This window comes from Hemiscyllium ocellatum, chromosome 33, assembly GCF_020745735.1.
Source record: "Hemiscyllium ocellatum isolate sHemOce1 chromosome 33, sHemOce1.pat.X.cur, whole genome shotgun sequence".
In the NCBI taxonomy this organism is placed as follows: Eukaryota; Metazoa; Chordata; class Chondrichthyes; order Orectolobiformes; family Hemiscylliidae; genus Hemiscyllium; species Hemiscyllium ocellatum.
In genome coordinates, this window is record NC_083433.1 from 7075779 (window position 1) to 7088727 (window position 12949).

The 12949-nt window shown below is 43.1% G+C and overlaps 1 protein-coding gene across 5 annotated transcripts in view; it reads right to left on the reverse strand.

Moving 5' to 3' along the window:
• ppfia3 (PTPRF interacting protein alpha 3) overlaps positions 1-12949 on the reverse strand; it is a 136117-nt gene that overhangs the window by 96072 nt on the left and 27096 nt on the right. Inside the window, exon 1 of one of the 5 annotated variants that reach the window (XM_060849618.1) lies at positions 2014-2171. The exons of the other annotated variants lie outside the window; for them this stretch is intronic. Coding sequence (XP_060705601.1) covers positions 2014-2091 — 78 coding nt within the window. The 5' untranslated portion in view covers positions 2092-2171. Of the gene's footprint in view, positions 1-2013; positions 2172-12949 lie in introns of those variants that run through there. 5 annotated transcript variants of the gene reach the window in all.

Sequence of the window (12949 nt, forward strand, 5' to 3'; positions counted from 1 at the left end):
GAGTTTAGAGGGATATGAGCTAAATGTATGGACGAATTAGACCAAAGGGTCTATTTCCACACTGTACATCTCTATAATGCCATGACTTTCAGCAAATAGTTGGGGTATGGAATATGCTGCCTGGAAATACAGTGGAGGCAGGTTCGATTGAGGCATTCAAGGAGGCATTGGATGGTTTTTTTGGATCGAAATGATTTACAGGGATGTGGGGAAAACTCAAGAAATTGGTAGTAGGGGATAGAACTGGAATATATAATGGAGCTGATGCAGGCATAATGGGCCTAATAGCCTCCTGCTGTACTGTATCAAATCAGTGATTATAGACTGAGATGAGGAGATATGTCTTCACCCAGACAGTGGGGAACCTGTGGAATTCTCTGCCACAGATTGAGGCTAAAACATTGAATGTTTTCAAGAAAGAGCTGGATCTGGTTCTTAGGGTTTAGAGGAATCAAAGGGTTTGGGGACAAAATGGGAACGGGGAATTGACTTGCAACCTCAGTCATAATATAATGAATGGTGGAACAGGTTCAAAAGGGCTGAATGGTCCACTGCTTTTGTCTATTTTCTGTGCTTCTGTTGTAAATCAGCAGATGACAAAAAGATGTCTACAAGTGTCAGCACCTATGAAATAGATAGCAGTCTTGACTCTACGCCCAATAGCTGAGGGCTCAAGACCCCTGTAGAGCCAGGGGCACAAAGTTTTGGCTGACAATCCCAGTGTGGCTCTGAGGGAATGGGACACCATCAGTAGTGAGCTGAAAATGTGTTGCTGGAAAAGCGCAGCAGGTCAGGCAGTATCCAAGGAGCAGGAGATTCGATGTTTCGGGCATAAGCCCTTCATCAGGATGAAGGGCTTATGCCCGAAACGTCGAATCTCCTGCTCCTTGGATGCTGCCTGACCTGCTGTGCTTTTCCAGCAACACATTTTCAACTCTGATCTCCAGCATCTGCAGACCTCACTTTCTCCACCATCAGTAGTGCCAACTTTCAGATGAGGAGAGTGAGTAATTGAGTTTCCATCTGCCCTTCCGGAGAAACAGGAAAACACAGCATTCCGATAGTTCAAGGATGACATCCCGAATCACCTGGCCAATTTATTCTTAAAAGTTGTAGAGGAAATGTGATAGAAATCAAAATTTGATAAAAAATCCTGATTTCAAAATCAGGAGGGTCCTGGATCGAGCAGGTCAGAAACTGTTCTCACTCGTAAATGGATCAAGAAGTAGAGAGCACAATTTTAAAAAGTTTGGCAAAAAAAAGAGAAATGTGAAAATAAACTTAATTTCTCTGCACATAATTAGGGTCTGGAATGCACTGATGGAAGAAAACTTGTTTGATACATTCAAAAGGAGCACTGGGGGTAGTTAAATGAAAACAGTATACAGGAAACAGTATTAAATGGCCAGTGCACTAATAATAGGCTGAATGGCCTCCTTTGGCACCATAACAATTCTGTGTCAGCACAAAAAGGATGTATTCCAGTGATTCTCTCGTTATAGCTTGTGGGAGCTTGATTTACGCATATAGGTTGCTATGTTTCCTGCCTCACACATGACTAGATTTCAAAACAAGCAAGTGCTGCATTGGCTGAAAAGTACTTGGATGGGTGCTACATGAATGCAGCTGACTTCTCTGAACGACACCCTGGACTAGAGTCCAGTTTGAGTTGTGCTGGGCTGCATCCAGCCTCATGAGGTTTTGGGCCTGACTTGCCGTGAGCTGACCTCCTCTATGTCACACAAGTGTCCTCTCAGAACCCAGTGTCTTTCATTTCTGACATGATGCAGCCAGCTGGAGAGAACTGCAGGTGGCCCTTTTGCTCTTTTCATAAAGTTCAGCAAATGACAGCTCAAATCACCATCAAAAATTGGCACAATCTGTTACCAACGTCACTGCTCGCTCCACGCTGCCAACGCTGGAACTGTCCTCGCATTCTCAAAGACGCAAACAACAAAACACACACACAGGACTGCAAGACTTTCAAGAGAAAGCCTCCACAGAAACACATACCTCCAAACAGGCCGCTGGAACAGATTCCCTGCATGCTCTGATCAATGTCTTGCTGTGCATTTCTAATTGTACATACATTGCCTATTATCTGCTGTTGAAGCTGTATATTCAGAACAATAGGCAATGAGTCTGCCCACAAAATAAAGATAAACATTTAAACTAAGACGAGGGATTAACTTTGCTTCTTGACGTGGCGGAGGTCTCAGAAGTTTTCTTTAAGTGTGTTTATCCCTGTCTGTACAGACTCCTTCTCAAATGAGGTTTCAAGGTTGGGCAGGAAGCCTTGTCACACTCCCCAGCTACCTGCACAATGAAAGCCATACTGGGTTTGTTCGCTAGGCCAGCACCAGATTTAGCAGTGGGAGGGGGTAATCAGTCACGGCAGGCTCGCTGCCAGGAATGTGACGGAAGAAGGGACAAATGTCACAATATTGAAGGGTTTGGTGCAGACTGAACCACATGACATTCCGCAAATAATTCTCATGATGCTCCAGCGCTCTGTCATGACACAAGTTTAGATTTGCTTTCCAAAGCTCTTTTGGCCACTCTCCCACTTTACATCTGCATTAGAGCAAGGGTGTTGAAATCAGCAAGTACAACTGTTACCATTCCAGAGTAGAAACCAAAAGGTTGTAGGTTCAAATCCCACCCCTAGCAAGAGTATGATAATAGAGTCCAGTGGGTCTGGAACTGTGTAAGTTGGCTAACAGAGAGACAAAGAACTCACCTGTGAAAACTGCCCACTTTCATAAAAACTGACCACTTCACTCAAGCCCTTTGATAAACAAAATGTTTGAGGACTCTGGGACTATACTCGATGGAATTTCGAAGGATGAGGGGGATGTAATCTGATTGAAACTTTCAGAATACTGGATAGAGTGGATGATGTTTGGGAAGATGTTTCCATTGGCAGGAGAGACGAGGACTTAGAGCAAAGGGAAGACCCTTTAGAATGGAGATAAGGAGAAACTTCTTCAGCCAGGGAGTGATGAATCTATGGAATTCATTGCTACAGAAGGCCTCAGAGACCAGTCATTGAGTATATTTTAAAACTGAGAGAGATAAGTTCTTGTTGCAATGAGGAGAAAGAAGTAAAATAGGCTTGAAAAATTTATCAGCCATGATTGAATGACAGAGCTGACTCGATGGAGCAGAAATTAGGCTATTCAGCCCAATGTCATATTGCCTAAAACTAGTCATCCCTACATGTGCCCCTAGGTCCATTTGCTTGTTGACTGTTTAGAAATCTACTTAGCTGCAATAACGGACAAAGGTAGGCTATAAACCTGGTCAGGGTTTAGATCAGAGTGGCGCCGGAAAAGCACAGCAGGTCAGGCAGCATCCGAGGAGCAGGAAAATCGATGTTTTGGTAAACTTGGTCACATGAGGTAAAATTTCCTGAAAAAGGCAAAGAGGGACATCAAGCTGCCAAAGACATCTCAAAGGCTTGTTCACCTGGAGATATTTGAGCTACAAGGGGGCCACTTCCTGGACCAGTCAGGAGATCAACAGAGTCTGAAATTCCCAGAGCACCAGGATCCTGAACGTGTAGATCATAAACCAACTTCATTCCTTATAAACACTGGGCTCTCAGCAAATTGCATCGTTTGTAACAACTTTCAAAGAGTTGAGCTAGAGATTTTTAATTTCAGTCAAGGAATGTGGATGTCTCTGGTTGGGCCAGCATTTATTACCCATCGTTGTTTGCCCTCAAAAAGTGGTGGTGAGCTGCCTTCTTGAAAATGCTGCAGTCCACATGGCAGTAACATCCCAACAACACAGATAGAACATGATGTATTTCCAACTGTGATTAAAAATGAAAAGTCATACTTGACTCAAACGTTAACAACTCTGTTCGATCCACTGAAGATGCTGCCTAGACCTGTTGAGTTTGTCCAGCACTTTCTGCTTTTATTTGAAATTAAAGATACCCTGGGAGATTCTGGGCTCCCTGCTCTAGTCATTTGTTGGCCAACACATCCATCCTTGTGAAGCCCTGACTTTGGCACCAATTGGAAAGCAAAACGATTCTTAAGCCAGTGTTTGTCAGATGAACATCCAAGTCTACTTCCTTCAATATTTTTATGTTAAGGCAAGAGAAATGTTTAAAAAAAATGACAAAAAAGTCTTTTTAAGAAACGGCCCCATGAATTCTTCTCTCCAGGGGGCCATAGCAGTGTTCTGGAGATAAATCTTCAATGCCTGGCCAGTCATGGAGGGTTAGCCACCCTCATTTAAGCTGAAATTGGATTCCACTCCACTTCACTCCTTAGCGATCTCCGCATTTCTCAGTTTTGGCACCAGTCCCATCCCTCCCACCATTGGAAACGGTGTCTTCAGTTGTCTAAGCTCCCCAATTCTGGGGACCCATCCTTAAACCTGTCCAACTGCAACTGCTTACATCTGAAAGCTGATCCCATTAAGCAAGGCTATGGTCCAGTGTCCTGTTTGCTCTGTCATTTGACAATGTTCTTAGGAAACACTTCAGAGCTGATTTCCTTAGTTACATGAGGTTATATAAATGCAGATTATTGCTAACCTAACCACCGGAGCAGCTTCTCAGCATCTCCCCCCACCATCCTTTGCAGTGAAAATCACCCAGCAGTTATGTATTATTCATGAGTTATAATCATTCACGCTCTGGAATACCAGTGAAAATAAAAAAAGGTTTCCATAGCAATGAGACGACTGCACTGAATTAAAACATTCACCTCATTGCTGCTACTGGGATTGACACTTTAAACGCCAGGGTTTCTCCTGTGAAAAGAAAGTAAGGAATCGGTCTCATCTGCTCATATGATGAGATGAAGTTCTCTTCAAGTGAGGCCTCCGACAGCCCACTCACTGATAACTTCAGGGGGATGTTTGTTTTAAAATCCCACCCAATACTGTCCAGATTTCAATTCACTGACAGCTTCCAGGGTCAGTCACAGGGTGAATGATACACTGTGTGAACCTCTTAATTTTGTTATTAAGTATAGTAAATGTTAAAATTAAAACTAAGCCATTCAGGAGAGACATTGGGAGGCACTTTGTCACAGAAAGACTGAAGCGACTGGGCTTGTATACCCTTGAGTTTAGAAGACTGAGAGGGGATATGATTGAGACATATAAGATTATGAAAGGATTGGACACTCTGGCAGTAGGAAATATGTTTCCGCTGATGGGTGAGTGCCGAACCAGAGGACACAGCTTAAAAATACGGGGTAGACCATTTAGGACAGAGATGAGGAGAAACTTCTTCACCCAGAGAGTGGTGGCTGTGTGGAATGCTCTGCCCCAGAGGGCAGTGGAGGCCCAGTCTCTGGATTCTTTAAGAAAGAGTTGGATAGAGCTCTGAAAGATAGTGGAATCAAAGGTTATGGAGATAAGGCAGGAAGCGGATACTGATTAGGAATGATCAGCCATGATCACATTGAATGGCGGTGCAGGCTCGAAGGGCTGAATGGCCTACTCCTGTACCTATTGTCTATTGTCTAAAGGGTAGTGGAAATCGACAACAGTCACCCCCATAGTTATTGAAGGGTGCAGACTTCAACACAGAGTTTGATAAACTCTTTGTTAAGCAAGGGAGAGAGAACTAATACAGCACAATGGCTCAAAGGTCAGCCATGTTCAAAGCCAATGGTAAGGCAAGGCTCAAGGAGGGAGGTCAGGTGACACAGTGGATTGTGTCCCAGCCTTGAATCCAGAACCTCTGGGTTCATGTCCCACTCTTGGACTTGATGTCCAAGGTCAGTGCATGGTTATGTGGTCAAACAGGTCAAGGATCAACCTCAAAATCTTTCCTGACCCATGCCAATGGCAGGTGGTAAGAATGGGAGGGATTTCTGGTCAGCCTGGACCATGGATTTCTGAACAAAAACTCTGGAGCTTCCACAATTGCTATCTACTGCTCCAGACTACAACACGCAGGTAAAAGTAGATATAGCCAGAGAAACCCAAATTCTGAGTGAGCTGAAACATACCATGGTACTCTCAAGAGGCTGAATGGCCTCTTCCAAGTGCTTCAATCATTTTCTTTAATTGAAAAAAAAACCTTTTACTCATTAAAAAAACCACATTATCTGCATACACATGTACTGAAGCAGCTCTGTACAGTCTTTGCATAGCAAAAAAAACACATTGGAATTTGACATTCCCTGCAGTTGCAAAACCAAAGGCATTTCTTACTCATGCAGAACACTACTTATATACATAGAGGCACCAAGAGGATCTGATAACTGAACAGACTCTTGTTAAACTTCTACAGAAAGACCTTAGATGGTGGTCTTTCCCCATTGCATCTTGACAGCAGTTGCCCTAGGCTTTAATGTGTCCCTCAGCAGGTCATCCTGGATTTTGGAATGGGACAGTCTGAAACACTCAATCAAGATCAACTCTCTACACTGGAAGACTAACACGTTTCAGGCAGACCAAAGAGCATCTTTCAGAGATGATAGTCCATCAGGTGCAGTCAATGCTTGTCCTGGTGTGCGTCCCAGGGAACAGCCTATAGAGCAGAGAGTCCCGAGTCACAGAACCACTCAAGAGGAACCTTGACTAAAAACTGCTGTATCTCCCACCAGACCATCTTTGCAAAGACACATTCCAGAAGGAGATGCATGACAGTTTCTTCGCTAACATAATCACTTCAAGTGCAGCATGTAATGACACACAGAAACCGGGCACGCAGGAAGGATGTGGCGAGCAATGCCCTTCTCACCACCAATCATGTGATGTCTTGGTGCCTGTTGGAAAGTTCTGGTGATGAGGTATTCTGCCAAATGACTCAGGGAACCAGATGACAGGATCCACCCTCTCTTCTTCCTGCAGGATTCGAGGACATTACCATCATTCATGGGGAATGTAAAGAACTGCACAGCTGCTAGTATCGAAAGGCAATCTGCTCTAAAAGACCGTGCCACAGCTCTGCCCGCAACTCCCTGCTAGGAAGGTGGGGGGGCGACTGCTTTCTGGAATCAAGTGGGGATTTAACACTCTCTGACTGCACTCACAACACAATGCGTCACTCAACTGGCCCCAAAAGCGACCCCTGTCCAATGTACATCCTCAAGCCTCACAGGATTTCCCTGGTTCTGCTCAGCTTGTTTGTTCAGCGTAAGTTGTTCAGTTTAGACTGATTCGGTTCCCATGTTTCCAAACCTGAGAAAGAATTTCCCCAAATGGAGGCCTCTCAACTGACAGGGAAGCTGCAGCAACATCACAGTCTAGCTCCTACACAGAAGTCCCACTTGATTTCTTTATGTTTGTGACTGAACAGAAGACAGACAGAAAGAGGAGGTGCACTAAAAAGCATCTCCAATAAGGGTGAAATTCCATAATTTTGCAGAACACAGAAGAGACAGAGACACATGCAGAGAAAACAGTCTAGCATGTGATTTTTCCACTCATCATAAATGTTAATGCAAACAAAAATATGAAATTTTAATTGTTTAATTAGAAAATTTAATAATTAATTTGACCATAAAAAAGGTCAGCAAGTCTGTTCACTTCCATTCCCACCCATCCCCTAGTTTCCTAGGCCATACTCCCTACCGGCACCAAGTCATATGCAAATACAAGTTTTCTGGGATAGGTCCAGACCCCACTGCACTTGCCAAGACCAGGTGAGCACTCTATTGTCAGAGATACTATCCTCTGGGTGAGAATTCAAAGCAAAATTACCTCTGCCCTTGCAAAGTCCACCTGACCAAATTACATTTGCCCAAATCTGTCATAATCTTTGACTGCTTTGAGTTAATGAATTACATCACAAATACACATTAATGAGTATGATCTTATAGCCATTACAAAGACAAGGTTGGAAGGAGACCGAAATTGGGAATCAAATATTGAGAAGTGTGTGACCTTTCAAAAAAGGGGAGGGGTGGTGGGGTGGCTTTGTTCGTAAAAGATGGAATAAATGAAAACAAGCGATGATCTTGGATCAGAAAGTGTAGAATATTTTTAGATGCAAGCAAAAAAAACAAATGGAAGCTGACATTGATGAAGTAGTCTACATGGCCCCTGACAGTAACTGTTCTGCAGAACAGAATAAATCAGGAGCTAATGAGGGCATACTAAAAAAGGCAGTACATTAATCATGGGTGACTTTAGTCTTCATTTAGATTGGGAAAAATAAATCAGCAGTGGTAGCCACAAGGAAGAATTTATGAAATGCACTGGAATAATTTTTGTGAACCTAACCAGGGATCAGGCAATTTTAGATCTGGTATTGTATATCGTGGGCATAAAACATTTCAGAATAAATGATCCCCTAGGAGACAATGATGTTATTGAAGTAGAATTTGACATTCAGTTGGAGTGTGAGAAACTTGGGTCGGAAACAACTCTGCTAAACTTAAATGCAATTACACGGCACTGAGGGAATAGTTAACAAGTGGATTGGGAAAGGATCGCTAAACAATGGTAGGAGTTTAAAAATGTTCATGGCTCACAACAGAGGTATATCCACGTGAGGAAGTAGGATTCTGGGAAGGGGATAAACTGGCCTGAAATTGAGGGCAGTATCAAATTGAAAGAGAAAATACATATAGTGTGGCAAAGGTTAGTAGTGAATCAGGGAATTTGGTAAGTTTTCAACTGCAATACATAAACCAATAAACTAAGAACAAGCTAGTAAGTAACATAAAATGGACAACAAGAGCTTCATTATTAAATATATGAAAAAAATGGAGAGCGGTCACAGTGAACATAAGCCCCCAGGAGAACAAAGCTGGGGAAATAACAAATGGGGAGCCAGGAAACAGCAGAAGAATTTTGCATTTGTCTTTACAGTAAGAATTTCTCTAGAGTGAGGGAGTTCAAAACTAGGGGGCATATTTTTAAGGTGAAAAGAGAAAATTTTATAAAGGACATCAGGGGTGACTTTTTTTTAAACATGAGAGTGGCTCATACCCATAGAAGAAGTGGTGGATGCAGGTACTGTTACAACACTTGAAAGACATTTGGTTAAATACACGAATAGGAAAAGATTTGCAGGGATTTGGGCCCTATGCAAACACATGGGAGTAGTTTAGTTTGGGAACATGGTTGACATGGATTAGTTGGACTGAAGGGTCTGTTTCCACGCTGTATGACTCTATGACATTAATAGCATTCCAAAAGTACTAAATAATTAAGGAACAAAATGTGGTTAGAAAAAGGTACACTGGAAACTAATGGGACTAAAGACCAACTTGCACCCTGAACCTCATGAGATGCATCCTAAGATATTAAAGGAAGTAACTACAAAGATAACCCATGCACTGGTAGTAACCATCCAGGAACCCTCAGATTCTGGCAAGTCCTAGAGGAAAGCTGCCAATGTAACACTTTTGTGTAAAAAGGGAGACAGACATAGAAGAGGTAACTATCCGCCAGTTAGCTTACCATCAGCCTTTGAGAAACTAGTAGATTCTATTATATAGGTGTAATAGCAGAGCATTTAGAAATACATAACATGACAAAGTAAAGACATCATGGCTTCATGAAGGGGAAATCCCCATACCTGAAGTTTATTTAAGTTCTTCAAGGAAGTAAAAAGCAATGTAGATGATAAAAGAGTCCTTCTCAGGATGGCAGTTGGTGACAAGAGGCTTTTCACAAGGCTCAGTGTTGGGATCACAATTTCCCACTTTATACATTAACGATCTTGATCAAGGAACTGAAGGCATTCTGGCTAAGTTTGCAGATGATACAAAGATAGGTCAAGGGACAGGTAACATTGAGGAGGTGGGGAGGCTGCAAAAGGATTCGGGCAGGTTAGGAGAGTGGGCAAAGAACTGGCAGGTGGAGCACAATGTGGGAAAGTGACAGGACATGCACTTTGGTGGGAAGGATAGAGGCATGGATTGTTTTCTAAATGGGGAGAAAATTCAGAAGTCTGAAGTGCAGAGAGACTTTGGAGTTCTCGTCCAGGATTCTCTCAAGGTAGATTTACAGGTGGAGTCAGCAGTTAGGAAGGCAAATGCAATACTGGCATTTATTTTGAAAGAACTTGAATATAAAAACAGGGATGTACTTCTGAGGCTTCGCAAGTTTCTGGTCAGGCCACATTTGGAGTATTGTGCGCAGTTTTGGGCCTCATACCTCAGGAGGGACGTACTGGCCCTGGAGAGTGTTCAGAGGAGGATCACGAGAATGGTCCGAGGAATTAAAAGCTTAATATATCAGAAACGTTTGAGGATGCTGGATTTATACTCAATGGAGTTTTGAAGGATGAGGGGGAATCTCATTGAAACATACAGAATACTGAATGGCCTGGACAGAGTTGATGTTGGGAAGATGTTTCCATTGGTAGGAGAGACTAGGACCTGAGGGCATAGCTTTGCAGTAAAGGGAAGACTTTTTAGAACAGAGATAAGGAGAAACTTCTTCAGCCAGAGAGTGGGGAATCTTTAGAATTCATTGCCGCAGAAGGCTGTGGAGGCCAGGTCATTGAGTATATTTAACACAGAGATAGATAGGTTCTTGAATATCAAGGGGATCAAGGGTTATGGGGAGAGAGTGGGAGAATGGGGTTGAGAAACTTATCTGCCATGTTTGAAAGGCAGAGCAGACTCAATGGGCTGAATGGCCTAATTTCTGCTCCTGTGTCTTATGGTATTGTGAAGGGGAACCAATGGAATAATATATTTGGTTTTCAAAAGACATTTCATAAAGAACTGCACACAAGGCTAGTTCATAAGACAAGAGTCCATGGTAATGAATACATTATGTTAGCATGAATGGATGACTGCCTAACTAATAGAAGATATTGGGATAAAGGGGACACTTTCAGGCAGGCTGTGTGTAACTAGCGGAGTGCCACCAGGGTCAATGATGGGGCCACAATTACTTACAATATGTACGAATAATTTGGCTAAGGAAGTGAATATACTATTGCCAAATTTACAATTAACACAAAAATAGGTGGGAAGGAAAGTGTTGAGGATGACAGCAAGAGACTATCGAGGGATATAGGCAGATTAAGTGATGGACAAAAGTTTGACAGATGGAATAGAATGGGGGACCATGAGAGTTCCTGCACTTTGGGAGAAGAATACAGGAGCTGAATATTTTGAAATGAGAAAAAGACAACAGAAGGGCGCAGCACAGAATGATTCGAGGTTCCTGATGCATAATTTAGAAAAGGATAGCATCCAGGTTCAGTAGATAATAGGAAAAGTAAATGGAATGTTGACCTTTATTTTAAAACTCCATTCTGTTTGAAATCAGAAGGTCTTACTGGAACTATAGAAGATACCAATTATACCACAAGCAGAATGCTAGCCGAGTGATATTATCACTAGAAACTCAGAACTCAATCCAGGAACTCAGCTATTGCTCTGGGGAGCAGGGTTCGAGTCCCCGCCATGGCAGACGGTGGAATATGAATTCTGTTTTTTAATCTGGAATTCAGATTGTGACCATTGTCAGTTGTCAAAAAAAAATAAATCTGGTTCACTAACATCCTTCAGGGAAGGAAATCTGCTGTCCCCACTTTACAGATGACTTCAGAGCCACAGCAACATAGTTGAAATGGTCTAACAAACCACTCAGTTGTATCAATCGCTACGACGTCTCAACTAAAGGAATGAAACCAGATGAACCACTCAACTTTATCCTAGACACTAGGAGAAAATGGCAGAAACAGCCCAACTGTGCAAAGTCCTCCTAATAGCTGGAGACTAATGTCAAAATTGGGAGAGCTGTCTCACAGCTAGTCAAGCAAAAGTTCGACATGATCATACTCAGAATCGTACCTTATAGATAATGTTCCAGATTAGCATCACCATCCCTGGATATTTTCTGTCCCAGCAGCAGGACAGATTGCGAGGTGGCAGCACAGTGGTATACAATTGGGGAGAGTTGCCCTGGGAGTCCTCAACATTGACTCCAGACTCCATGAAATCTCATGGTTTTCGGTGAAACATGAGCAACAAAGCCTCCTGTTGATTACCACAAACCATCTTCCCTCAGCTGATGAATCAGTGCTCCTCCATGTTGAGTAACGTTTGGAGGGAGCACTGACAGTGGAAATGGTGCAAGAGTGGGGGATTTTGATGTTCATCACCAAGAGTGGCTCAGCAACAGCATTTCCAATTGAGCTAGTCAGATTCTAAAGGACATAGTTGCTGGATTGGGTCTGCAGGAACCAAGACGGTAAAACATACCTGATCTCATCTTTACCAAAGTATCAGCTGCAGACGCATCTGTCCATGACAGTATCAGTAAGAGTGACCACCGCACAGTCCTTGTGGAGACAAAGTCCCATCTTCACATTGAGAATACCTTCCATCATGTTATGTGGCACTACCACCATGCTAAATGAGACAGACTACAAACAGATTTGGCAACTCAAGACTGGGCGTCCATGAGGCACTGGGTGCCATCAACAGCAACAGAATAGCAAACCTACACCCTAAACAGAATAGTACTGGAGCACAATCTGCCACCTCATTGCCCTTCATATGCCACACTCAACCATTACCATCATGCCCCAGGGGAACAATCCTGGTTCAATGGAAAGTGCAGAACACATGCCAGGTTCAGCACCAGCACCAGCACCAGAGATATCTAAAAATGAAGTGTCAACCTGGTGAAGCTACCAAACAAGACAACATGCATGGCAAACAGCAAGTTACAGACAGACCTAGGCGATCTCATAACCAATAGATCAGATCTAAGGTTTGCAGTCCTGTCACATCACGAGTGGAGGAGGACAATTAAACAACTCACTGAAGGAGGTGACTCCACAAATATCCCTATCCTCAATAACGGAAGAGCCCATCAAAACAGTGCTAAAGACAAGGCTGAAGCATTTGCAGCAATCTTCAGCCGGAAGTGCTGAGTGGATGATCCATCTTGGCCTCCCGCCCCCAGTGGTCCCCAGCATCACAGCCAATTCAATTCACTCCATGCGATATCAAGAAACTGTTGGAGTCACTGGGTACTACAAAGGCTATGGGCC